The 27,297-nt window shown below is 54.7% G+C and overlaps 2 protein-coding genes across 7 annotated transcripts in view; both read left to right on the top strand.

Annotated features, from left to right (window-relative positions):
* Positions 1 to 475: 475 nt before the first annotated feature.
* On the top strand, positions 476 to 25,586 carry PSMD9 (proteasome 26S subunit, non-ATPase 9). The gene is made up of 6 exons (XM_002722736.5): positions 476 to 715; positions 9,506 to 9,608; positions 15,378 to 15,589; positions 17,145 to 17,246; positions 24,844 to 24,932; positions 25,208 to 25,586. Exons 1-6 carry the CDS (start codon positions 578 to 580, stop codon positions 25,233 to 25,235), a joined length of 672 nt encoding a protein of 223 aa, XP_002722782.3. The 5' UTR covers positions 476 to 577; the 3' UTR covers positions 25,236 to 25,586.
* Positions 25,587 to 26,770: 1,184 nt separating this feature from the next.
* Positions 26,771 to 27,297, top strand: part of CFAP251 (cilia and flagella associated protein 251) — a 72,436-nt gene continuing 71,909 nt past the window's right edge. For all 6 annotated transcript variants that reach the window (XM_051837766.2, XM_051837762.2, XM_051837764.2 and 3 more), the window contains exon 1: positions 26,771 to 26,910. The gene's annotated coding sequence lies outside the window, so the exon portion shown is untranslated. The remainder of the gene's footprint in view (positions 26,911 to 27,297) is intronic.

Here is a 27,297-nt window from a genome sequence, read left to right as displayed (position 1 = left end):
GCCAAAGCAGAGTGCTGGATCAGAAGTGGAACAGCCAGGACTCGAACCAGTGCCCATATGGGATGCGGCATTTTTACTTGCTATGCCACAGAGCTGGCCCCAATTTTATTTTTAAAGTTTTTTTAATTTATATTTTACATGTGGAGTTGGAGAGATCTTCCATCCATTGGTTCACTCTCCAAATGGCTGAAACAACCAGGGGAGGGCTGCAGTAAGGGGCACAAACTGGAATTCGAACCCAGGACTGTAGAGTTTGTAAAACAGGAGATTAAAAAAAATATGAATTTATGTACATTTCAAGGCTTTTGCAGAAGCGAGGAACCGAATCCAAGCACCGTGGCCCCTTTATCTGGGACATGCGTTTGGTAGGTGCCCGATAAATATTTGTTAAGCAAATGAGTAATGAAAATAAGTCACCCAGGGTGACATCACCCCGTAGCGCTTGTGCGTGCGGGGGCGTGGCTTCCAACGACCCCGCCCCTCGCGTCGCCCCGCGCTCGCGGACGGCTGAGGTGTTTTGGCCCGCGGGCGGAGCCGTAGCCACTCTCTGCCCAGGGTCCCGGGGTGGGGGGCCGCGATGTCGGATAAGGAAGCGATGCCGAGCGGAGGCGCCTCGCAGGCCCGCGCCGACACTATCAGCGACATCCAGGAGCTGATGCGGCGCAAGGAGGAGATTGAGGCGCAGATCAAGGCGAATTACGACGTGCTGGAGGGCGTGAGTGAGGGCTCGGGGCTGCCGGGCGGCGTGGGAGCGCCCCGAGGGCTTGCCGGGACGCTCGGCCGTGGCTGGTTCTCCCACGGCCTCCCTGGGCGGCGGCGCGGGCTGACCGCCCCCTGCGAGGGGCGCGGCGCGGGCGTCTCTCCCGGGGCTGGCCCGGCAGCTCGGTGCCGCCGAGCTCCCCGCGTTGGAGACCAGGAAGCCGATGGCGATCACCGCCGCCTGGGGTCCTGGTGGACGTGGGAGCCGCTGGAACGCCAGTGCGCATGCGGGACGCCTGGGGGCGTGGCTAGAGTGCGGGGCGTGCCGGGGGCGGGGCCTCAGGCGGTGCTCCTACTGCAGGCTCCGTGTGAGATGCCCTGGATGGACAGATCCCTGTGACATGTCCACGGTGGGCAGACCCGTGTGACATGTCCACGGTGGGCAGATCCCTGTGACATGTCCATGATGGGCAGACCCGTGTGACATGTCCATGATGGGCAGACCCGTGTGACATGTCCAGGATGGGCAGATCCCTGTGAGATGTCCACAGTGGTCAGACCTGTGTGACATGTCCATGATGGGCAGACCCGTGTGACATGTCCACGGTGGGCAGATCCTTGTGAGATGTCCACGGTGGTCAGACCTGTGTGACATGTCCAGGATGGGCAGATCCCTGTGACATGTCCACGGTGGTCAGATCCTTGTGACATGTCCAGGATGGGCAGATCCCTGTGACATGTCCACGGTGGGCAGATCCCTGTGACATGTCCAGGATGGGCAGACCCGTGTGAGATGCCCGGGATGGACAGACCCGTGTGAGATGTCCACGGTGGGCAGATCCCTGTGAGATGTCCCAGATGGGCAGACCCGTGTGATATGTCCACGGTGGTCAGATCCCTGTGACATGTCCACGGTGGGCAGACCCGTGTGACATGTCCACTGTGGGCTGACCCGTGTGAGATGTCCAGGATGGGCAGATCCCTGTGACATGTCCACGGTGGGCAGACCCGTGTGACATGTCCACGGTGGGCTGACCCGTGTGAGATGTCCAGGATGGGCAGACCCGTGTGACATGTCCAGGATGGGCAGATCCTTGTGAGATGCCCGGGATGGGCAGATCCCTGTGAGATGCCCGGGATGGGCAGACCCGTGTGAGATGTCCAGGATGGGCAGATCCCTGTGAGATGTCCCGGATGGGCAGATCCATAGGAACAGAAAGTAGTTGCTGGGGTCTGGGGGGAGGGAGTGAGAGTGATTGCTGATGAGGCTTCTTTTTGGGGGTGATGAAGATGTACTAAAATTGAGGGTGAGGGTTGGACGGGTCTGTGAATATTCTGAAAACCACTGAATTGTTCACTTTAGCCTAGTGTTTTGTTTTGTTTTGTTTTGGACAGGCAGAGTGGACAGTGAGAGAGAGAGACAGAGAGAAAGGTCTTCCTTTTGCCGTTGGTTCACCCTCCAATGGCCGCCGCGGCCGGCGCACCGCGCTGATCCGATGGCAGGAGCCAGGTGCTTCTCCTGGTCTCCCATGGGGTGCAGGGCCCAAGCACTTGGGCCATCCTCCACTGCACTCCCGGCCACAGCAGAGAGCTGGCCTGGAAGAGGGGCAACCGGGACAGAATCCGGCGCCCCGACTGGGACTAGAACCCGGTGTGCCAGCGCCGCAAGGTGGAGGATTAGCCTAGTGAGCCGCGGCGCCGGCCTGAATTGTTCACTGCTCAATGGAGCAATTTATGATAAGTGAACAATATCTCAATGAAACTTTCAAAAACGGGGAATCTGTGCTGTGGCCCAGTGGGTTAAGCCACCACTTGTGACACCAGCATGCCATGTCAGAGCTCCAGTTCCAGTCCCGGCTGCTCCACTTCCGATCCAGCTCGCTGCTGTGGCCTGGGAAAGCAGTGGAGGATGGCCTACGTGCTTGGGCCCTGCACCCACGTGGGAGACCCGGAAGAAGCTCCTCACTTCAGTCTGGCCCACCACTGATCATTGGGGCCATCAGGGCCCAGGAGAAAGATGGAAGATCTTTCTCCTCTCTCTCTCCTCTCACTGTAACTCTGACTTTAAAATAAATGTATCTTAAAAAAGAAAAAACTTTCAAAATTGGAACAACTCAGAGACAGCAAGTAATCTGGGATTGTAAAGACTGAATATTGAAGAGAACTGGAAAGAGAATCAATATTTTAATTGTAAAAGGATTTATTATTTATTTGAAAGGCAGAATTTCAGAGAGAGAGAGAGAGACCTTCCATCCACTGGTTCACTCTCCAAATGACTACAACAGCTGGGGCTGGAACTCCATCCAGGTCTCCCCCATGGGTGGCACGGGCACAAGTACTTGGGTACTGGATCAGAGGTGGAACAGCTGGGGTTTGAACTGGTGCTCATATGGGATGTCAGTGTTGCACATGGTGGCTTAACCCAATGCTGGCCCCAGGAATAAATATTTTCTTTATTTTTAAAAGATTTACTTATTTATTTGAAAGTCAGATTTAGAGAAAGAGAGAGATGCAGAGAGCGAGTGAGCTTCCATCCATTGGTCCACTCCCCAAATGGCTGCAATGGCCAGGGCCGAAGCCAGAAGCCAGGAGCTCTTCCAGGTCTCCCATGTGGATAACAGGGGCCCAGGCATTTGGGCTGTCTTCTATTGCTTTTCTCAGACCATTTGCAGGGAGCTGGATTGGAAATGGAGCAGCTGGAACATGAACCAGTGCCTGTATGAGATGCTGGCATCGCAGGCAGCAGCTTTACCTGCTATGCTACAAGGCTGGGGTGGGGCCAGAATAAGTATTTTAGACAGAAGGTTATTTACTGCCTTGTGTGTGAGCCACCAGTTGTGTGGGTCCTTTTTGGGAAGAGATATATATATATATATATATATATATATGATTTATTTATTTATTTGAAAGACAGATTTACAAAGAGGCAGAGGTAGAGAGAGAGAGAAAAATCTTCCATCTGCTGGTTTACTTCCTAGATGGCCACAACAGCCAGAGCTGGGCTGATCTGAAGCCAGGAACTTCATCCAGGTCTCCCACGAGGGTGCAGGGTCCAAGGACTTGGGCCATCTTCCACTGCTTTCCCAGGCCATAGCAGAGAGCTGGATCAGAAGTGGAGCAGCCAGGACTCGAACCTGCACCCATATGGGATGTCTGCACTGCAGGTGGCTGCTTTACCCACTATGCCACAGCGCCAGCCCTAGTGTGTGTGTATATATATATATAAAATTTTATATATATTATATATAAATATTATATAATATATATTATATATAATTTTTTTGACAGGCAGAGTTAGAGAGAGAGAGACAGAGAGAGAGTTATAGACAGTGAGAGAGAGACAGAGAGAAAGGTTTTCCTTCCGTTGGTTCACTACCCTAATGGCCGCTATGGCCAGCGCTGTGCCAATCAGAAGCCAGGAGCCGGGTGCTTCCTCCCAGTCTCCCATGCCAGTGCAGGGACACAAGCACTTGGGCCATCCTCCACTGCCCTCCCGGGCCACAGCAGAGAGCTGGACTGGAAGAGGAGCAACCGGGACTAGTACCTGGCGCCCCAACCATGACTAGAACCCAGGGTGCTGGCACCGCAGGCGGAGGATTAGCCAAGTGAGCCACGGCACCAACCATATTTTTTAAATTTAATTTATGGCTGGCGCCGCGGCTCACTAGGCTAATCCTCTGCCTAGCGGCGCTGGCACACCGGGTTCTAGTCGCGGTTGGGGCGCCGGATTCTGTCCCGGTTGCCCCTCTTCCAGGCCAGCTCTCTGCTGTGGCCAGAGAGTGCGGTGGAGGATGGCCCAGGTGCTTGGGCCCTGCACCCCATGGGAGACCAGGAGAAGCACCTGGCTCCTGGCTCCTGCCATCGGATCAGCGCGGTGTGCCGGCCGCAGCGCGCTGGCCGTGGCGGCCATTGGAGGGTGAACCAACGGCAAAAGGAATACCTTTCTCTCTGTCTCTCTCTCTCACTGTCCACTCTGCCTGTCAAAAAAAAAAAAAAAACAAAAAAAAAACTCTAAAAAAAAATTTAATTTATAATTTGTTTATTTTCACTTGCATGAAAGACAGAGGCAGAGACAGACAGAACTTCCATAACTGGTTCACTCCCCAGATGCCTACAACATCTGTGGCTGGGCCAGGACAAAGCCAGGAGCTGGAAACTCGATCTGATCTCCCACACGCGTGGCAGGGTATGCATCAGCAGGAAGCTGGATTGGAAGCTGAGCCAGGACTCGAACCCACACACTTGGGTATGGAATGCAGGTGTCCCAAATGATGTGCTAACTGCTGAGCCAATCGCTTGCCCTGGGAAGCAGCATGTCATGCGGTATTGCTTCCTATAGGCCAGCCAACTCCTGATCTTTGTGGGGAGGCAGGAGAGAGACGGATATATTGTAGAGTCTTGTGTTAAGGGCACATATAGAACTCTGTCCACAGGACTGACTGTGGTGCAGCGGGTTGAGCCGCAGCCTGCGACACCAGTTCCAGTCCCGGCCGCTCCACGTCCGATCCAGCCCCCTGCTGATGCACTTAGGAAGGCAGCAGAAGATGGCCCGAGTACTTGGGCCTCTGCCACCCCCGTGGGAGACCCAGATGAAGTTCCGGGATCCTGGCTTCAGCCTGGCCCAGCCCTTGGGAAGTGAGCCAGAGGATGTAAGATATCCTTTTTCTCTCTAACTGCTTTTCAAAGAGTAAATATTTTAAAAAAGCACAAAAAGAAAAGAGCTCTGTCCCTGGACAGGAAACCGTAAGTGTGGGTCTCACCTAGAGGCTCCGAGGGAGGAGGGGAGAAAGGTGAGCGGCATCCCCCGGGCAGCCCGACTCGCCCCTGACTGACGGGCGAAGTCTTCAGAACGTTCGTGGGAAATGCACGCGTCATGAAATAACTGTAGATGGATTTCAAAAGCTTTTGTGCCAAAATGAACTTATCTTTTGTCTCCGTTTTCCACAAGCTGTGAAGCACCCGCATAATCACGCCCCTGTTTGCTACTTTGCGTGGGTACGCCCAGCGGTTTCCCAGGGCCGCAGTGGTGAATCACCACACAGCTGTGCAGGGCGGGCGCCGGTCCGCTGGCCCTGTGAGCCCTGTCACATCGTTTTCTGTGGCCTTACCAAGGCAACTGCAGGTGGGACTCAGAATTCGGTCGATAGCAGGTGAATTTTTTTTTTTTTTTTTTTTTTTTTTTTTTTTTGACAGGCAGAGTGGACAGTGAGAGAGAGACAGAGAGAAAGGTCTTCCTTTGCCGTTGGTTCACCCTCCAATGGCCGCCGCGGCCGGCGCGCTGCGGCCGGCGCACCGCGCTGATCCGATGGCAGGAGCCAGGAGCCAGGTGCTTTTCCTGGTCTCCCATGGGGTGCAGGGCCCAAGCACCTGGGCCATCCTCCACTGCACTCCCTGGCCACAGCAGAGAGCTGGCCTGGAAGAGGGGCAACCGGGACAGAATCCGGCGCCCCGACCGGGACTAGAACCCGGTGTGCCGGCGCCGCTAGGCGGAGGATTAGCCTAGTGAGCCGCGGCGCCGGCGGAGCAGGTGAATTTTTTAAAAGATTTATTTATTTATTTGAAAGGCAGTTACACAGAGAGAGAGAGAGAGAGAGAGGTCTTCCATCTGCTAATTCACTCCCCAAATGACTGCAATGGCTGGACCTGCAACAATCTGAAGCCAGGAGCCAGGAGCTTCTTCCAGGTCTCCCACGCAGGTGCAGGGGCCCAAGGACTTGGGCCATCTTCTACTGCTTTCCCAGGCCACAGCAGAGAGCTGGATAGGAAGTGGAGCACCCGGGACTTGAACTGGCGCCCATGTGGGATGGGCGGCTTTACCTACTACGCTACAATGCCGGCTCCAGCAGGTGAATTTTTAAGTTGATAGTTTTGTGTGGCCTGCAAATGACTCTGCATATTTCCAGATGGCCCTTGGCACCCTGCAACAGCAGGAATTTGCCCTTGTGTGGTTCAGGAGGCTGGAGTGTGCGATCAAGGTGTCAGGGCTGCCCCAGCTGGGGCCTCTGAGGGGCATCTGCCGCCTGCCTCTCTCCCAGCTCCTGTGCTTCCGCGGTCCTTTGCTTGAGACAGTGGACAGTCAGCCCTCTGCATCCCCACGTTCCTCATCCTCTGGTTCAACCGCACGGCGTGAAGACGCTCGAAAACAATTGCTCATGCGCTGAACACACAGACTTTGTCTTGTCTCTTTTCCCTAAGCAACATTTACCTGGCGCTTATATTGTGTGAGGTTTCGTGAGTGATCTGGAGGCGATTTGCAGTGTATGGGAGGACACGTGTAGGTTATGTGCAAATACTGTGCCATTTTTATAAGGGGCCCTGACCAATCCCCAGGAGTGCCGAGGAGGGGCTGCGGCTTCTTGCTTCGCCTCCACCTTCACCCGCGTGATGCTCACGCGCTTTCTGTGTTCTCTCTCCTATCTCCCTCTGCCTTTCTTTCATGAGGACGTCGGTGTCCGCACTTAGGGGACACCCTGAATCCAAGATGATCTTATCTGGAGATCCTTAATCACATCTGCAAAGATCTTGTCTCCAAATGAAGTCACATTCACAGGGCCTGGGTGTTGGGAGGTGGACATAGTCGTTTCGGGGGCGCTGTGGGGCCCTCTGCACCGTGTGTGTGCCTGGCAGGCTGCTGAGCGCATCTGCAGGCCAGCACATAGGAAGCGAGCTGTTATTCCCATTTTAGTTTATCGTAAATTTTTGTTTATTTAAGAGGCAGAGAGGGAACTTTTAGCTGCTGGTTCACTTCCCAAATGCCTGCACTGGCCCCAGGCCAGGCTGGGGCAAAAACCAGGAGCCAGGAGCCCAATCCAGGTTTCCCACATAGTGGAGGGAGGCCATTCACTTGAGCCAGTGGTGAGCCGTCGCTGCTGCTTCCCAGTCTGCGTTAACAGGCAGCTGAGTCAGGAGCTAGACTGCGCTGCAAACTCCAGCACTCTAACGTGGCATGTGGGGGTCTTATTATTTTAAATTAATTTATTTTTATTTGAAAGGCAGAGTAACAGAGAGAGAGGAAGGGAGGGAGGGAGGGAGAGAGAGAGAGAGAGAGAGAGAGAGAGAGAGAGAAGAGAACAGAGGAGAGGGGAGGGGAGGGAAGGGGAGGGGATGGGAGGGGAGAATGAATCTTTTATTTACTGGTTCATTTCCAAAAAGGCTACAACAACCAGGGATGGGCCAGACTGAAGCCAGGAGCCAGGAACCCCGTCTGGGTCTTCCATGTGGGTGGCAGGGGCCCAAGCACTGTGCCATCACCCATTGCCTCCCAGGTGCTTTATCAGGAAGATGACTTGGAGTGGAGGAGTTGGGACTCTGCCTGGCGCTTTGCTATGGGATGCAGATGTCCCAGGCTGTGGCTTAACCCACCCCATGCTGCAGGTGTCTGGCCAAATGCTCACCCCTATTCTGATCTCATAATTGAGGAAGCAGAGACTTAAAAGAGGCGGGGGGGGGGGGGGCTGTGCTGTGGCATAGTGGGTAAAGCCGCTGCCTACAGTGCCGGCTCCCATATGGGTGCCGGTTCGAGTCCTGGCTGCTCCACTTCCAACCCAGCTCTCTGTTATGGCCTGGGAAGGCAGTGGAAGATGGCCCAAGTCCTTGGGCCCCTGCACCCACATGGGAGACCTGGAAGAAGTTCCTGGCTCCTGGCTTCAGATTGGCAGAGCTCTGGCCATTGTGGCCAACTGGGGAGTGAACCAGCGGATGGAAGACCTCTCTCTCTCTCCCTCTGCCTCTCCTCTCTCTGTGTAACTCTGACTTTTGAGTAAATAAATACATCTTTAAACAAAAAAAAAAAAAAAAAAAAAAAAGAGGCAGAGATTTAAGCTGAGGAGCCCAGCTTATCCATGGAAGAACTGAGCCTCAAACCATTCTAATGGAATGTATAGCCCGTGCCCCTTGCTCACATAGGAAGAGACTTTAAAATATTGAAACAGATATGTTGTTTTGAATAGGGAATACATTCTTATGGTGAAAATCCAAAACTTACAAACGTTTATAGGATGAAAAGTCTGTTGAGGCAGGTGTTCGGCCTGGCGGTTGGAACGCTCTGTCCCACGCTGTATCTCAGTGCTTGGGTTAGACCCCTGCCCCTGGCCCCTGGCTCCAGCAGACCCTGGGAGGCAGTGGTGTTGACTCAAGTAATTGGGTCCGTGCTACCCGTGGGAGCGATCTGGATTGAGTCCCTGTCCGCCAGCTTCAGTCTCAGCCCTGCCCTGGCCCCAGTGGGCACCTGAGGAGTGAGCCGGCAAACGGGAGCCCTCTCGTGCTCTCTGTCTCTCAACAACCGTAACAAAAGTTTCTCCTTCCCTGCCCCCAACCGCCCAGTCCTTCTCCCCTCTCCTTGGACACGACCGGTGATATCGGTGTGTGCTTCAGGGGTCAGAAGCCTTATGAAATCCTCTTTTGACTTCTTGGTTTTTAGCAGAATCAAAACCCAGCCGCAGCTGGGGGCTCTGGGTTCTCAGTCCCTGCCAGCTCCAAGGCCACCAGCCAGGTGTCAGCTGTGCGTGGGCGGGAGGGAGGGCTGGAGGACTCAGAGCAGAGAGGTTTCGGATGCTTACGGGAATGCTTGGTTTTATCTGCACTGCTCTTAAGTGGCTTCGGTATTAAAAGCGAATCTGAAACATAGTGCCTTCCTCAGAGGTGGTGGTGAGGACACGAGGGAGGCCCCTGGCCGGTGCCAAGGCAGCAGTGAGTGGCAGTTTTCGTTCCTGTCACCTCTGTTGTGACTCTGAAGGAAATGGCTGGGGAGAGGTGTCTGCAGGACGTGCCACTGTGAAATCTTTCTAATCACGTTTCTTCCCTTCAGCAAAAAGGAGTTGGAATGAATGAGCCGCTGGTGGACTGTGAGGGCTACCCCCGGGCAGACGTGGACCTGTACCAAGTCCGCACCGCAAGGCACAACATCATCTGTGAGTGGCCCTGGGAGGCCTCCCCTGCCCCGTGACGCTGGAGACGCCCAGATGAGGTCACCAGGAGCTGCCCTGAGGTCACATCTGCTGCCCTGAAGGCTCACTCTCTCTCTCTCCTGAGATTGACTTATTTATTATTATTTATTTATTATTAAGGAGTTACAGAGAGAGGGACAGATGGAGAGAGAGAGAGAGAGAGGTGTCTTCCATCCACTGGTTCACTCCCTAGATGGCCGCAACAGGCAAAGCTAGACCAGGCTGAAGCCAGGAGCTTCTTCCAGGTCTCCCACGTGGGGAGCAGGGGACGTCTCCCTCTGCTTTTCCCAGCTGTGTTAGCAGGAAAGTAGATTGGAAGCAGAGCAGCCAAGGTTCAAACCGGTGCCCATATGGGGTGCAAGTGTTGCAGGCGTTGGTTAACCTGTTGTGCCATAATGCCAGCCCCTTGCATGAACTTTTAGAAAACCTTTCATATGTGTGGATTTCAAAACATTTTCTGTACCAAAATAAACACCACTTAATTCCCATTTTCATTCTTTTTTTTTTTTAATCAAAGATTTATTTATTTATGTATTTGGAAGTCAGAGTTACATAGAGAGAAAAGGAGAGGCACAGAGAAAGAGAGAGGTCTTCCATCCCCTGGTTCACTCCCCAGATGGCCACAACGGCCAGAGCTGCTCCAATCCGAAGCCAGGAGCTTCTTCCGGGTCTCCCACATGGGTGCAGGGGCCCAAGGACGTGAACCATCTTCCACTGCCTTCCCAGGCCATAGCAGAGAGCTGGGTTGGAAGTGGAGCAGCCAGGACTCAAACCGGCGCCCATATGGGAGGCCGGCACTGCAGGTGGCAACTTTACTGCCATGCCACAGCGCCAGCCCTTTAACTCCCCTTTTCCAAGAGCTTTTTGAAATATCTGTGTAGATTCAGCTGTTTGTGACAGCGCCCTGACACAGTCAGTAACAGAAAAGGCAGAACATAGTTCTCAGTAGGGCCACTGGAGGGAAGCAGTACAGGGCAGTGAGCAGAAGCTCAGGTCTGGTCCCCTTTAGGGTCACCCATCCAGGTTCCAGGTGAAGGAGGAAGGTGGGAAGGGCTAAAGCTTCTGGGCCGGCCGCAGCCCCCTGCCTGCAGTTCCTGCTTTCCCGCCATGGGCCCCTGCCCGCCAGAGGGGTGGGGAAGGTGCTCCACGGTGGCACAGCCCTGTCCTAAATAAACCTGCTGTGCATGTATTCATTCATTTGCTGCATTTCATCTTTTTTTATTTGAAAGGCTCTCTCTCTCTCTCACACACACACACACACACACAGATCTCCTGTCCCCTGGTTCCCCAAAAGCCAGCAGCAGCGGGAGCTGGGCCATGCTGAAAGCAAGGGTCTGGGACTCCAGCTGGGTCTCTTGTGGGTGCCGCCCTGGTGCAGGTTAGCAGGAAGCTGGAGCTGAAGCAGAGGAACCAGGATTCCACCGAGGCACTCCGGCCTGGGCTGCGGGCTCTCCGAAGCAGCATCTTAGCCCCCGGGCCAAGCACCCATCCTCGATGTATTTATTTGCTTTTGACCAAGAAATTAGCGGAGTCGAGGCTGGGTGGTGTGTGAGTTTTCTGCTACAGATGTCTGCAGACTTAGTGGCTTCGAGCCACACGTATTTGCTCCCTTTACTGTTGTGCAGGTGCGCAGTCCCGCTGGGTCTCACGGGACCAGAGTCAGGTGTCAGCGGGGCTGGCTCCTGATTTCCTTGGCTCCCTTTTCCTTGGCTGCCGTAGGCTAACTGCACTCCCTGCCTCGTGGGCTCTCCTGTCTTCAGAGCCAGCGATCACATCTCCCAGGCATGATGCCATCATTGCGTTTCCTCTCTCACCTTCCTGCCTCCCCTTTCCCTTACGAAGGCCCCTCTGGTGACACCATGTCCACTGGATAGTCCGGAATCATCTTCCGGCTCGTGGGCCTTAACTCAGTCACAGCCGCACGGTCCCTCTGGCCCTGTGAGGTCGCATGGTCACAGGTTCAGGAACTGGCACGTGGACGTCCTTGGGGAGCGGTATTGTCCCTGCTGCAGGCAGGCAGCCGGCAGTGGCTACCACAAGTCGTGTTGGAAGGGAATTCATCATGGCATTGCTCTGCTAGCGGCCTCTGTTTAATCTTTCTAAATCTTGACTTCGCCTACAGTGTGTTTGGTACAGGGCCGAGATTTCTCAGGTTGGGGTACGAGTGACACCTGGGCAGAGGTACAGCTTAAGATGCCAAAGGTTCCTCCGAGCCACAGCATGACCAAAGAGCAGCTTCTGCCAGCATCGCGTCTCCTTGCAGATTTGGGGAAAACAGCGTTGAATTTCACATGAAAACAAACAGGCAGATACAGAGTAGGGGAAAACCGCACGAAGACGACAGGCTTGAGGGAAATTTGGGGCTTTTGGCCAAACCCTAGACTCCCCAGGGGGCAGCTTTAGGAAGCCTCTGGGCATTTGAGAAGTGCTAGGCCCCAGGGCAGGGGAGAGCGCTGACCTTCAGTCTTTCTGCAGTGATCAGCCTGATCCTGAGCAGCATTTATTTAACAGTCCACTCTTCCCCCCAGTTCCAGCCGGAGGAGTCGCGCGCTGTTCTGTCACACTCAGGTCTATTTCTGGGCTGTGTGACACCGCGCCATTGATCTGTTCCCTGGGTGCCAACGCCTCCCCGTCGGGATGACTTCATTACACTTAGCAGTCTGGCTGCCTCGGCATTGGGCTTCCTTTCAAAAGTCGTCCTCACACGTTTATTTTTTAAAATAGGCTTTATTTTTAAGATCATTTTAGGTGTGTGTAAAAACGGGAAAAATGATGGAGAGATGGCCCCTGTCGTCTCTGTTCAGCTTCCCCTGTTACAGCCTACAATACTGTGCACCACCCAACTGCACATTTTTTTTTTAAAGATTTATTTTATTTATGTCAAAGGCAGAGTTAGAGAGGAAGAGACACAGAGAGATCTTCCATTCATTGCTTCACTCTTCAGATGGCTGCAGCAGCCAGGGCTGGGCCAGGTGGAAGCCAGGAGCCTGGAACTCTATCCTGGTCTCCCACGTGGAAGGCAGGGGCCCACGCACTTGGGCCATCTGCCACTGCTTTCCCTGGCATGTTAGCAGGGAGCTGGATCAGAGGCAGAGCAGCTGGGACTCCAATGGGTGCTTCTATATGAGGTGCACGTGGTGGCCCAACCACTGCACATTTGAAATGTGCTGCAGAGAGGCCGGCGCCATGGTATAGTGGGTAATGCCACTGCCTGTAATGATGCCAGCATCCCATACGGGCACCGGTGCGTGTCCGGCTGCTCTACTTCCAATCCAGCTCCCTGCTAATGCCCTGGGAAAAGCATCAGAAGATGGCCCAAATGTTTGAACCCTGCATCCACATGGGAACGCGGATGAAGCTCCTGGCTCCTGGCTTTGGCCTGGCTCAGTTCTGGCCATTGCGGTCATCTGGGGGATAAACCAGTGGATGGAAGATCTCTTTCTCTCTCTCTAACTTTGACTTTGAAATAAGTAAATCTTAATACACACACACACACACACACACAGCAGAAACATTTTTGTCTAGAAAAAGAAGAATGTCTTAATTCTAATTAGAGTTGTGGTCTACTGTGAGGTCGTTCATTCAGTTAGCAGTGTCCGTGGAGTGCTGCCTGTGTGCCAGGCATCGCTGAAGCTTCTGGGGTTCCCTGTGCACCTTGTCACCTGGGGGACTTTTCTAGTCAGAGAGCAACCGTGGCACACTGTCACACTTCACCGCGTCAGCCGGTGGTCTCACTGTTGTCTGCACTGATGGAGTGCGTTCACGGAGCCTGAGGCTGTGGCATCGCCAAGTAGCACACCTCCTGCTGTTGGCTGAGCTGTCGCTAGGGGGCGCGTGACTGTACGCTGTCAGTGTCTTGAGAGCTCCTACCCGGTGTGTCTCCATTTCCCCATCTTGTGTCTGGCCCTGCGGGCTGAGTCCCCGAGTCCTGAGGGCCGCCTGTGCTCCAGAGGGACAGGAGTGGACAGGAGTCATGTGACCCAGGAAGGCCACCAGGGGAGGCTGCAAGTCTGGGACACACAGGCGCAGGGTGTGGATGGGCTGGCCTGAATGAAGGTGTGGAATCCTGAGCAGCAGGGGAAGTTGTTTTAGGTTAAAAGAATGAATTAAGGGTGCGGGGGATTGGGCTGCCGCTTAGAACCCATTTCAGAGTGCCGGGGCTGGTTCTGCTTCCCATCCAGCTCCTGCCGATGCTTGTCCTGGGCGGCAGTGGATGGCAGCTCAGGTCCTTGGGTCCCTGCCAGCTCTGTGGGAGACCCAGAGAGAGTTCCCTTTTCCTGGCTTCAGCCTGGCCTGGCCTGGGCTGACCTGGCCTGTCACATGCGTTTGGGAAGTGAGTAGTAGGTGGAAGGTCTCTGTCTCTCTTCTTCTGTCCCTTGCTGTTGCTCTCTGCCTTTCAAGTAAATGAACATTGGAAGACGAAACACCTCAGTGCCAGCTGCTCTGTGCAACTGCCCTGCAGCTGAGACTTGCTGGCCGGCCTCGTGTGTTTTAAATGAGCCACCAGCACTGAAAATCCAGACGGTTTCAGCCCAAAACCCCCAATTGCCAGCTTTTCTAAAAAAAAAAAAAAAAAAATCAAAGATTTGGAGACCCTGGCTCTGCCCCCCAAACCCCAGCATTTGACAGGAGCCCAGCGCAGGGGTGGCCTTACCTGAGCCCCTGTTGCCTCTCCTGCACTGAGTGTGCCCAGCCATGGGGTATTAAGCTGTGCATTGTTTTTCTTCTAGAAGACTTAAGAGAAATGAATTCTGTCTTCTCAGCTCTCTGCTGTGGCCTGGGAAAGCAGCAGAAGATGGCCCAAGTCCTTGGTTCCCTGCACCTACCTGCGTGGGAGACCCAGAGGAAGCTCCTGGCTCCTGGCTTCTGATTGGTCAAGCTCAGGCCATTGCAGCCATTTGGGGAGTGAACCAGTGGATGGAAGACCTCTATCTCTCTGCCTCTGCCTGTCTGTAACTCTGCCTTTCAAATCAATAAATCTTTAAAAAACAAAACAAAACAAAAAAACCCAGCTTTAAATAAAAAAATCTGTCTTCTGTGCAGCTCCCTTCACTCATTTTTTTAAAATTTATTTACTTGAAAGGCAGAGTTACAGAGAGAGGGAGAGATAGAGGAAGAGAGAAATCTTTTCATCTACTGGATAAGGATAACTCCCCATGTACCTTTGGGCCAGGCCACAGCCAGGAGCCTGGATCTCCATCTGGGTCTCCCACATGGGAGGCAGGGACCCAAGCCCTTGGTCCATCTTCTGCTGCCTCCCTCCACTGCTTTCCCAGGCACGTTAGCAGGGAGCTGGATCAGAAATGGAGCAGCTGGGACGTGAACCGGTGCTCCAGTAGGGATGCTGGCACGGCAGGCGGCGGTTTACCCACTGCACCACAGTGCTGCCTCGCCCCCCCCACATTTGCATGACCACTGGGCTTGCCCAGGACACCTTGGTGCTGGTGGTCATGGTCCAGTGGGACAGCATCTACTTTGCCCACCTTTCATCCCAGCGGAGGCCGCACAGCCTTTGGCAGGACTTCCCGAGAGCCTCGTCTAGCAGGGGCAGGCTCCCAGCAGCCATCAGGCGTTCCTGCGATGCCTGTGTCCCTGCTGCTTAGCTTGCAGCAGTGCAGCCCTTGGCCTCTGTCCGTCTCACGTAATGAGCACTCCGAATATTCAGGGGCCGAACGCAGGACTCTGTGTCCTCAGCTGTCTTCTTCGGGCCTCACACAGTGGTTCTCGTTCCAGGCTTGCAGAATGATCACAAGGCGGTGATGAAGCAGGTAGAGGAGGCCCTGCACCAGCTGCACGCTCGCGACAAGGAGAAGCAGGCTCGGGACATGGCCGAAGCCCACAGAGAGGCCATGAGCCACAGGCTGGGCCAGAGTGAGCGCTCCAGTCCTCCCCAGGCCTTCGCCAGAGTGAACAGCGTCAGCCCCGACTCCCCAGCTGGCATCGCGGTAATCCAGGGCCAGCCTCCCAAATCCGCCCTCGGGGGTGCTGTGGGTCAGGTAGCCTTGGGGTGGGCGTGGGAAGACAGACCCTCCCTCTCAGTACTGCATCTCTGAGTTCATTTTCTGGCTCAACAAATGCTGACCAGGGCTTTCTGTGTGCAGGGAGCCAAGGTTCAGAGCGGGGCCAGCCCCTGCTGCCCACTAGCTTGGTGGAGGGAAGTTGTTCCTGATGGCAGCTGGGACACACGGTGTTGGTGACAAATGTTCCAAGAGAGGCTCAGCTGTCTTCTTGGGGCTCATTTTAGCCGGGCACTGAGTTGAGAAATGAGTACCGCAGTGGCTGCTGTCCGTTCCAGGTGTCCTGCCAAGGGGGCTGTGTACCCTCCCTGGTGAATCTGCTGGACATTCGGCAGCTGTATTGAGATGTGAGGCACACACCATGAAGTGGACAGCCCAGGAGCTCTTGGTCTATCCGTGGAGCTGTGCAGCCATCAGCACAGTCCGTGTCAGGACCCTGTCCTGGTCAGCTCTTAGCCCCACCCTCGCCCCCAGCCCGCCCCACCAGTCTGCTCTGGGCCCGTGTGGGTTTGTCTGTTCGGCCACTTCAAGGAGAGGGGCCGGTGCTAGGGCTTCCGTGAATGCTGTCCTTTGCTGCGGTGACACTTGTGAGGGTCACCGCGTGGTGGCCTGTGCCGGGCTCGCCCTCCCTGGGACTGCCTCTCCTCACATAGGGCACTTCCTGATTCTCCGTCAGTCCGCTGATGGACATGTGGTGGTTTCCACTTTGGGGCTATTATGAATGACGCTGCTGGTAACATTCATGTTTAAATCTCATCCCACAGCCTGTTCTGGGGCAGGGGCCAATCTCAACCTTGCTACCCTTGAAGAGAGGGCCTGGAGGAACCTGGGCCAGGCCACATCTCTCCTAAGAGGCAGAACCGGGTCCTGTACCCAGGTCCTGCCAGTCACCTTGTGACATTAAGCCCACGAGACCATCAGCTCACATAAGCTCTGTTTCATCTGCTGCTGTGTCCACCGCGCTGGTCAGCGCATGACAAGTATTTGTGAACAGGGTAAACGACAGATAGTCTGTGTTTTTAGGATCCGGCCCGAAAGGGTCTGTGTGGTCCTGGATTCGCCCTGTGCCTGTGACTGCTTGTTTGGGGGTTTCTAGAGCAAATGTTTATCTTGTTCAGATCTTGATCCCTGAACCAAATGGGCCCAGACTGGCCTGGCCTGCCCCTCCTGCCCTGTTATCTGGGTCAGGACGCTGGGGAGCAGCAGTTGGTTTTTCCCACAGTTTCCCACATCCTGGCCTCCATGGCTGCGGGCCAGAGTATCAGACGCCGGCAGACCTGGTCACCTTTAATTAGATCTGTCCTGGAAGGAAACCCCAGGTGGGGGCAGCCCAGCCCACCACCGCCCCTTCCTCCATGGGGAGCTCATGTCTGGCCTCTTGACTTTGAGCCACTCTCCCCGTAGAAAACGAGCTCTCTGCATTGACATTGAATTGGGGAAGCACATCTAACTGTTAGCCTGGCTTCCGTTTCCGCCTCTCCAGGGCCTGCAAGTGGACGATGAGATCGTGGAGTTTGGCTCTGTGAACGCTCAGAACTTCCAGTCCCTGCAGAACATCAGCAGTGTGGTGCAGCACAGCGAGGGGGTGAGTGGGGCCGTGCGGCTGCTGGGACACTCACGCTTCGGGAGACTGGGACCTCCGAGGTCCAGGCAGCGACGGATTCCGTGCCTGCTGCGGCGCACTTCCCAGGCTATCGATGGTGCTTTCCTTCTGTGTCCCCTCAGGGTGCAAGGGGTACACGAGTCCCTGGGGACGCATCTAAAACGGCATTAATCCCATTGACACCCCACCCATCAGAAGCCTCACCTCCTAATGGGGAGTTAAGATTTCACCATAGGAATCCGAGAGGGGCACAAATGGTCAGACCATAACCCTCTGAGTTTGGGCCACAGCCCTGGAATTGCTGGGCCAAGCAGAAGCCCGGAATCCGGCATTCCATCCGAGTCTTCCACATGGACGGCAGGAACCCAAGCATTTGAGCCATCATCTACTGCCTCTCCGGATGCATTAGCAGAAAGCTGATTGGAGGGGCTGGCATTATGGCATAGCGGTTAAAGCCACCACCTGCAGCTCCGGCATCCCATATGAGCACCAGTTTGAGTCCTGGCTACCCCACTTCCAGTCCAGCTCCCTGCTAATGCGCCCGGGAAAGTGGTGGAAGATGGCCTGAGTATTTGGGCCCCTGCATGCGCATGGGAGACCCAGAAGGAGCTCCTGGCTCCTGGCTTCGGATCTACCAGCTCTGGCCATTGTGGCTATTTGGGAGTGAAACAGCAGATGGAAGACCTCTGTCTGTCTCTCTGTCTAACTCTACCATTCAAATAAATAAATAAATCTTGAAAAGCAAGCAAGCTGGATTGGAAGCAGAGGTGCTGGGGCTTGAACTGGCATTCTCGTATGGGAGCAGATGTCTAGGGCAGCAGCTTAATCCACTGTGCCACAAAACCCTACCCCCACCCCGTGTAGACTCCCGTGTAGACTCTGACCATTTCTATCTCCAGAGATATACCCAGCGGCCGGCGTTGTGCTGCAGTGGTTAGACTGCTGCTGGTGATGCCAGTATCCCATGCTGGAGTACCAGTTTGAGTGCCGGCTGCCCTGTTTCCAGTCCAGCTCCCTGCTAATGTGCCTAGGAGAGCAGCAAAAGATGGCCCAAGTGTTTAGGCGTCTGCCATCCACATGGAGTTTAAAAATTGGCTACTGTTGTCCAGTTTCTGGCACAGTGTGCCATTAAGTAACACTTCTGTTTGTTTTTCAATTATTTAAAACTAACAAAGATTTTTTGGGGCAAAGACCCATAGCCTTCAGAATTAGGAGCCTCAAAGTCCAGAGAAGTTATTGACTAAACTATTTGGTTCCCAGATGAAACCTTCAGTGTAACCGACACATCCGGGCTTGTCTTGCTCAGGCTCAGCTCCTGCCCGCCACTTGTTCCCGTGGGTAACGCCTAGAGGGCAGCTGCCTGTGCCAGCCTGCGCCGAGTTTCCATGCCAGCACCTCTGGCGTCTACACCTTACTGGGTGTTTAGCATGTTGATTTTGTCATATTTATCTGTCTTTTGTATTATGACTTTTACATTTTATGTCTGCTTAAAAAAGTTCTTTTCATACTTTCATTTTTGGTTTTCTTATAATCTATCTGGAATTGATTTCTATAACCGTTTTACTGAGATGTAATTCACATACCTTACAATTCACCCATTTAAACTGCTTAATTCAGCGGTTTTTAGTTTAGTCACAGTAACCGTTACACAGTCAATTTTAGCACATGTTTGTCACCCCAGAGAGAAGCTGGGTATTCATTGGCAGTCCCCATCCGCCCCCGCACTCCTCCACCCCCCGCTCCTCCACCCCCCACTCCCCCACTCCCCCAGGCCCCAGCTCCTGGAAACCACTGATCCACTCCTGCTTTGGGACTGGCCTGTTCGGGGCGTTGTGCGTACATGGGGTCTTGCGCTGTGTGGGTCTGTGACCGGAGGTTCTCGCCCGCAGGGTGTTTCCCAGGTCTGTGTGTGCTGTGTATGGGTGTTCATTCCTCTTCGTGGTGGAATAGCCTGCCCCACGCCTTTGGTGGACCTCCAAGCTTCTCCACCTTGTGGCTGTCGCTCGTTAAACCTGTGCACCTGCATGTTGGCTCTTCGTGTGGTTGTATGTTGTGTTCCTCTTGGGTGTATACTTGTCTGGTGTGAGGTGGGCACCCAGCCCTTCTCCCCACGTGGGTAGCGGCTACCCTCATGCCGTTTATCGAGTGGTCGGTACTCTCCTCCCATCTCCTCCCTGCTAGATCTCTGTGCCTGGGGGATTCTTCATCCTCTTCCTGGGTCTCTGCTCTGAGCCTTTCTGGGCTCCCTCGGGAGAAAGCTGTTTGTTCTTGGTCAGCTTCTCTTTAACTCCTTGCTGTAAAGGGTCTATTTGTTGTTGTGTCTTGGTGAGTAAGAAATCGCCCGGAAACGGAGCAGCTGAAAACCACAGGCATTGACATCTCTCACCGTTCTGAGGGTCGGGCAGCAGTGACAGCTGGGTGAGTCAGGAGAGGGGACCCGGATCCTCTGAAGGCGCAGCTGAGGCTGGAGACCCACTTCCGCTGCAGGGGGTTGTCAGGCGGCGGCGGTTCATGGCCGTGGGCTCCTGGAGCTTCCTTATAGCACAGCAGCTGCCCTTAGAGTGGGCGAGCCCGGGGCGCAGCCAGGGGGCGGCGGCAGCACCCTTTCCCACCCAGTCACTAAGACTTGCGTGTCTGTGTTACTTGCTAGAAGCTACTCACTAAGTCCAGGCCACGCCCAGAGACAGGGAGCTGGGCTTCTCTTCCTGTTGTTGTTTTTTTTTTTTAACTAGACAGGAGGGAGACAGAGCGTGCACACTAGAGAGAGTGTGTACACTAGAAAGCGTGTGCAAGAGTGTGAGTGTGCAAGAGTGTGTGTACGCGTGCTCCTATTCTCTGGTTCACTCTCCAAATGCTTGCTTGCTTGCTTGCTTTTTTTTTTTAAGATTTATGCATTTATTTGAAAGTCAGGGTTACACAGAGAGAGAGAGAGAGAGAGAGAGGTCTTCCGTCTGATGGTTCACTCCCCAATTGGCCACAATTGCCGGAGCTGCGCCAATCTGAAGCCAGGAGCCAGGAGCTTCTTCCAGGTCTCCCACGTGGGTGCAGGGGCCCAAGGACTTGAGCCATCTTCTACTGCATTCCCAGGCCACAGCAGAGAACTGGATTGGAAGTGGAGGCCGGCGCCACAGCTCAATAGGCTAACCTCCGCCTGCGGCGCCGGCACACCGGGTTCTAGTCCCGGTCGGGGCGCTGGATTCTGTCCTGGTTGCCCCTCTTCCAGGCCAGCTCTCTGCTGTGGCCAGGGAGTGCAGTGGAGGATGGCCCAAGTGCTTGGGCCCTGCACCCCATGGGAGACCAGGATAAGTACCTGGCTCCTGGCTTCGGAGCAGCGCGATGCGCCGGCCGCAGCGGCCATTGGAGGGTGAACCAACGGCAAAGGAAGACCTTTCTCTCTGTCTCTCTCTCTCACTGTCCACTCTGCCTGTCAAAAAAAAAAAAAAAAAAAAAAAAAAAAAGAGGAAGTGGAGCAGCCAGGTCTCGAACCAGTGCCCATATGGGATGGCAGCACTTCAGGCCAGGGCATTAACCCACTATGCCACAAATCCAGCCCCCTACTCCCCAAATGCTTTTGACAGCTGAGCTGGGCCAGGCTGAAGCCAGGAGCTGGGAACTCAATCCAGATCTCTCCCCCATGGGTGGCAGGGACCCAACTACTTCAGCCATCACCAGTGATTTCTAGGGTACACGTTAGCAGGAAGCTGAAGCCAGGTAGTCTGGGACGCAGGCGTCACCGGTGCCATCACTGCTGAGCCAGGTGCCAACCCCAGGGATCCTTCACCTGCAGCCAGCTCTACCTCGCCAGGTCAGGTGCCGCCCTTCTACTTCCTTCCTCCCAGACCGCCCTGTGTTCCTTTGTGCTTGGCCCTGCCCCCAGACCCCCACTGATCTGTTTATCATGCCGTGAGTTTCTTTCTTTCTTTTTTTTTAAAAAAAGATTTATTTATTTATTTATTTATTTGAAAGTCAGAGTTACACAGAGAGAAGAGAGGTGGGGGTGGAGGAAGGAGAGGCCTTCCATCTTATGGTTCACTCCTCAATTGGCTGCAACAGCCGGAGCTGTGCCGATCCGAAGCCAGGAGCCAGGAGCTTCCTCCAGGTCTCTCACGTGGGTACAGGGCCCAAGGATTTGGGCCATCCTCCGCTGCTATCCCAGGCCATAGCAGAGAGCTGGATGGGAAGAGGAGCAGCCGGGACTAAAACCGGAGTCCATGTGGGATGCCGGCGCTTCAGACCAGGGCATTAACCCGCTGAGCCACAGCGCCGGCCCCACATCCGTCCTTTATAGAAATAGCCACTCCACCTTTTCAAGCAAACAGAAGGGGTTCCTGATACCAAATGGATGAAAGCCATACTGCTGGGGCTGGGCGGGGTCAGAGCAGATTTTGGGGGGACACTAAGAGCCTCCAACGCTTCAGCCCCGTGCCCACAAGGGCCCCGATTTTTGTGGAACTGTGGCCCAGCTTAAGAATCTAGGATGTCCTTTTCCATTGCCTGTTCTGTGAATTAAAAAAGAAAAAAAACACAGCATCCTATTGTCAGATGTGTGAGCTTCCAATTGTATGGAAGCCTGGAGATGGACATTTGTAGGTAAATCTCTGTTTAGATAACTTTTTTTTTTTTTTTTTTTTTTTGACAGGCAGAGTGGACAGTGAGAGAGAGAAAGGTCTTCCTTTTACCATTGGTTCACCCTCCAGTGGCCGGTGCGGTTGGCACGCTGTGGCCGGCGCACCACGCTGATCTGCAGCCAGGTGCTTCTCCTGGTCTCCCATGGGGTGCAGGGCCCAAGCACTTGGGCCATCCTCCACTGCACTCCCGGGCCATAGCAGAGAGCTGGCCTGGAAGAGGGGCAACCGGAACAGAATCTGGTGCCCTGACCAGGACTAGAACCCGGTGTGCCGGTGCCGCAGGCAGAGGATTAGCCTATTGAGCCGCAGCGCCAGCCTGTTTAGATAACTTTTTAAAAATGATCTATTTATTTATTTGAAAGGCAGATTTGGGTGGGGGAGGAGAGACAGAGAGAGTTTCCACCTGCTGGTTCACTTCCTAAATGGCCACAACAGCCAGGGCTGGGCCAGACTAAAGCCAGGAGCCAGGAGCTTCTTCTGGGTCTCCACTTGGGTTCAGGGGCCCAAGGACTTGGGCCACCCTCTGCTGCTTTCCCAGGTGCATTAGCAGGGAGCTGGATCAGAAGTGGAACAGCCTGTACTTGAACCTGCGCCCATATGGGATGCAGGCGCTGCAGGCCGGGGCTTTAACCTGCTGCACCACTGTGCCAGCTAGATAACTTTCTAAAGATGGCGTTTCTAGATCAAATGCATTTATTTTCAAAGGAAAAACAACCTTCGATTTTACTTTTTTTCTATAAAGATCATGCATATGCAAATACCTGGTGGCCCCTGCTTTTGCAGTGCCTCTTGGTAGTTTTGCCAGGCAGTGTGGCAATTCTCCGCTTCACTGTTGGAGGAAAAGCTGTGCTGTCTCCCACTGGCAGCACCACTTCACGTTCCCTCTGGCAGTGCACAGGGGGCCCAGTGTTTCCACATCTTCACCAATGCTTGCTGTTTTCTATTTTTTGGGTTACAGCCGTCCTAGTCAGGGTGCAGTGTGATCTTACTGTGGTTTTGATTTTGATTTTCCTAATGACAGACAATGAAGAGCATCTTTCCACGTGCTTTTTGGTCCTCTGTGTCTCGGCTTAGAACAGACGTCCAGTGCTTTTCTTGTTTCCTAAGTTGTTTGTCTTATTGTTGTTGATTTGGAGGAGTTCTTTATATAGTCTAGATGTTTACTCCTTATGAGATACACGGTGTGCAGATACTTTCCTGCGTTATGTGGCTGCCTTTTTACTCTGTTAGTAGTGTCCTTTTTAAAAGTGTATAAATGTGTGTATATGTATATATATCTTGTATATATTTATGTTTATAAATATATATTTTATATGTGCATATGTATTTTTTTGTTTGAAAGGCAGAGAGATCTTCTGTCCACTGGATTACTCCCCAAATGCCTTCCATAGCTGGGGCTGGGCCAGATCAAATCCAGGAACCCAGAATTCAATCCAGGTCTCCCACATGGGTAGCAGGGACCCAAGTACATGGCCGTCCTGCTGCCTCCCTGCGTGCACCTCAGCAGGAAGCTGGGTTGGAAGTGGAGGCAGGACTTGAACTCAGGCCCTCTGATATGGGATGCAGGCGTCCCAAGCAGTGGCTTCACTTGCTCATCACAATGCCTGCCCTGTAGTATCTTTTGATGTACAAAGATTTTGTTTTTTTTAAATTTTTATTTAGATTGATTTATTTATTTGAAAGGCAGAATTACAGAGAGGGATAGATAGAGAGAGAACCTCCATTCACTGGTTCACTTCCCAAATGGTCCCAACAGCTGGGGCTGGGCCAGGCCAAAGCCAGGAACTTCATCCAGTTCTCTCACATGGGTAGAAGGCGTCCAAGCACTTGGGCCATCTTTCTCTGCTTTCCCAGGTCCCTTAGCAGGGAGCTGGATCAGAAGTAGAGCAGCTGGGACTTGTCCTGGTGCCTGTGTGGTTTGCTGGCATTGCAGGCAGTGGCTTAACCCACTGTGCCACAGCGCTGGCTCCTGTGTGCTATATTTGAACAGTACTTTATTAATGGGTATTTTGGGTGTTTTTAGCTTTTTTTTTTTTTTTTTTTTTTTTTTTTTTTTTTTTTTTTGACAGGCAGAGTGGACAGTGAGAGAGAGAGACAGAGAGAAAGGTCTTCTTTTTGCCGTTGGTTCACCCTCCAATGGCCGGCATGCTGCGGCCAGCGCACCGCGCTGATCCGATGGCAGGAGCCAGGTGCTTTTCCTGGTCTCCCATGGGGTGCAGGGCCCAAGCACCTGGGCCATCCTCCACTGCACTCCCGGGCCACAGCAGAGAGCTGACCTGGAAGAGGGGCAACCGGGACAGAATCCGGCGCCCCGACCGGGACTGGAACCCGCAAGGCGGAGGATTAGCCTAGTGAGCCGTGGCGCCGGCCTGTTTTTAGCTTTTTAACTTATGAATAGTCCTGGGATGAACACAGCATTCATATATCATCATTCATATATCATCATTCATATATCATATATCATTCATATATCATATATTCATGTATTGTATAACATGGCATTCATATTGCTGTTTTGTAAAACATCCCCCCAAGTACCTTGTAAGGTTTGCCTTGCAAGATGCACGTTTCCCTTGGAAGCTGGAACCGATTCGCAGCCCTACTGGCTGCCCCACGTGCATGTCCCCGATTATGCTTAAAATGCAAACCCTCAGGAGGAGAAGCACCTGGTTCCTGGCTTCGGGTCAGCGCGATGCGCTGGCCGCAGCGCACCGGCCGCGGTGGCCATTGGAGGGTAAACCAACGGCAAAAGGAAGACCTTTCTTTCTCTCTCTCTCTCTCTCTCTCACTGTCCACTCTGCCTGTCAAAAAATAAAAAGAAAAAAAAGTAAAAGAAAAAAAAATGCAAACCCTCACCAATCCTTTGGGTGGGAATGGTTTGTCGGTGTTTTAGCCTGAGCCTCTTGGAGCACCAGCAGGTGGACTATGAACAGTCTTGTTTTTCCTTGCAGAAGCCCCTGAACGTGACGGTGATGCGCAGAGGGCAGAGACACCAGCTCAGGCTCGTCCCAACGCGCTGGGCCGGGAAGGGGCTGCTGGGGTAACGTATCTGCTTGTGTCGGCGGTTAGCCATGAACCCCGGGGCAGGGCAGAGGTGGGGGACTCCGGAGGATGGGAACCCCCCTGGTGTGGGAAGGAGCCTGCAGGTGCAGAGGCGGAGAGAACCCTGGCGTCTCTCCTAAGGCTCCCTCTGCCTCCTTCCTTAACTGGGTAACTGTTTCAAAACCGCGGGTGACGGTCAGTTCAGAAGGACCCACCTTGTGCTCTGCCCGACGCGGCCGGCAGACTTAGCGCTCCCTTCCCCCCTCCTTCCAGCTGTAACGTCGTGCCTCTGCAGAGATGAGTGTCGCGGGCACAGCGGCAGGAAAGCATCTTCCCTCGCCCGGGCGTGGTCTGGTGCGGATGTCCTCATTGTCTTCTCCACCGGAGGCGTAAGGACCTGGAAGAGGCTGGAAGCCTGAACATGGAGGGGTGCGACACTGTGGCCTCCCGGTGTAATCTCTCTGGATTAAGGCATTGTTTAAAACTTGATTTGTGCCTAGCGTCTTTTGCAAATTAGGCCACGGCCCTGCATGGGAATTCTCTGGACTGTGGCCAAGTGGGCAGGAGTCACTCTGGCAGATGCTGATACGACTTAATTCTTTTAAGATTCTTTTTTTTTTTCCCCCAAATAAACACAGTTTTGCCGTGCTGATAGGACCGTGTTGTCACCCCAGCTGACTCCTGCGACCCTAGCAAACCACAGCTCGGCAGCGAGCTGGGCAGAACAGACCAGCCCTCCTGCTGAAGTCGGCACCTGACCGTGCCGTTCTCTGCATCCAGGCTTCTGCTCTGGAACTGCAGGCCTGTTCGGCGTGCACCCATCCAGCGGGGCCCCAGGGCCACCCCAGCTCCCCAGGAGGGTCCCCTCGTGGCCCCGCATGGCGGCGGCTTCCCACCAGAGGGCAGCAGGCCCTTCACTCCCGGAATAAGATGGTGCGAAGTAGCCTCTCGCTTGACTCTGTGTGGAGGCCCCCGCCCCGCCCGGCCATCAGGTGTGCCCGCCACGTGACCGGGGACGATGCTGATTGTCTTCCCTTCTATTGTCTCTCTGTCTTGAAAGGGTGGAGGGGGCCTCGGTGACTGCTGCTGGCCGCGGTGTCAGCGTTCGTTTCGAGATCCCTGTGGAAGTCTGCTCCCTGCTTGGGATGGACGTGGACCCAGCTTGTCCTGGTGGCGGCAGGATCGGTGTAGCCTCCAGCCACCGGTTCTCAGCCTGTCTCCCCCAAACTCTTCCACACAGCCCAGGGGCCCCTCTCACAGCCACGGAGCTGCTGTGTTTGCTGTTTACATTGTGTGTGCTAAACGCCAATTTCTTTTCCTCAAGTCCCAGACTACAATAAACGCGGCCTGCACCATCCAGGTGCCCCCCCCCCCCCCCCCGCGCCCTTTATTTTAAGATGTGTGCGTGTTCAGTTGACCGGCGGGGCGGGGTGGGCTGGGAGAGTCACCCCCATCCTGCAGGAGTGGCCTCGGCAGAGGCTCCAGCATCGGCCCCGTGCCCACCCGTGAGGGCCTGGCTGGCGGTCGCCAGGACGTGGACGCCGCTGATAGATGTCAGCCAGCAGGAGGCAGGGAGTTCCCGGGAGGCAGGCGGGCCGCCCGCCGCGACCTGGAGGCGGGGTTTGAAGCTCCTAACCGCCGGCCTCGGCCGCCGCAGTTTCTGCAGGGACGGCGGCAGGGGGCGGAGACTGTGCCGGGAGGAACGGGAGGGGAAGCAGAGCCCCCGCCCCGAGCCCCAGGCCCCGCCCCCGCCCCGGCCCCCGCAGGGAGCGTGCCGCCCCGCGCGCCGGTCTCGCCTCTCGCTTTACGCTCTACGCTCTCCGCTTTACGGCTAGGCGGCCGTGGCGGTTGCCATGGGGCAGAGCGTGGGTGGCAACCGTAACTAGGGAGCGCGCGGAGAAGGAAGCCGGGGTCGCTGGAGGTGGCCAGGCGGCGGGACCACCCCAGCCTTTCGCGAACCGAGGTGGACGTGGTCTGTAAGTCCGGGGAGGAGGCCTGGGGCTGGGGCAGGGTCCCCAGCGTGGCGAGGCCTGGCGCCTTGCGGGGTGGGGGTGGGCGGCAGGGTCTGAGGTGGGCCCGGGAGACCTGAGAGCTCGCCGCCCTCGCCGTCGCCCCGCCGCGGTTCACAGGGACAGACCGTGCCGGAGAGATCTACTCTCCTAGGTCACTTCGCAGTGCCTGGCGCTCTGTCAGCTGCGGGGAGTACACTTCGCAGTGCCTGGCGCTCTGTCAGCTGCGGGGAGTACACGAGCGACTGCATGCCGACTTGCTTTTCTCCCTGTGACGGGTCCGGCGCTCGCTCGCTGCTGAGCGCTTTGCCCGTCCCGCGGTCTTCATGAGAGCCCCAGGATCTGGAATTACGA

The sequence above is a fragment of the Oryctolagus cuniculus genome, chromosome 21 (assembly GCF_964237555.1).
Source record: "Oryctolagus cuniculus chromosome 21, mOryCun1.1, whole genome shotgun sequence".
Lineage (NCBI taxonomy): Eukaryota > Metazoa > Chordata > Mammalia > Lagomorpha > Leporidae > Oryctolagus > Oryctolagus cuniculus.
This window is presented reverse-complemented; position numbering and strand designations above follow the sequence as displayed.

Coding starts and splice junctions, on each gene's coding strand:
- PSMD9 (XM_002722736.5), top strand. CDS start 578: ATGTCGGATAAGGAAGCGATGCCGAGCGGAGGCGCCTCGCAGGCCCGC. Junction 17,247..24,843: donor TGGTGCAGCACAGCGAGGGG/GTGAGTGGGGCC, acceptor TTTTCCTTGCAG/AAGCCCCTGAACGTGACGGT. Junction 24,933..25,207: donor GCCGGGAAGGGGCTGCTGGG/GTAACGTATCTG, acceptor CCCTCCTTCCAG/CTGTAACGTCGTGCCTCTGC.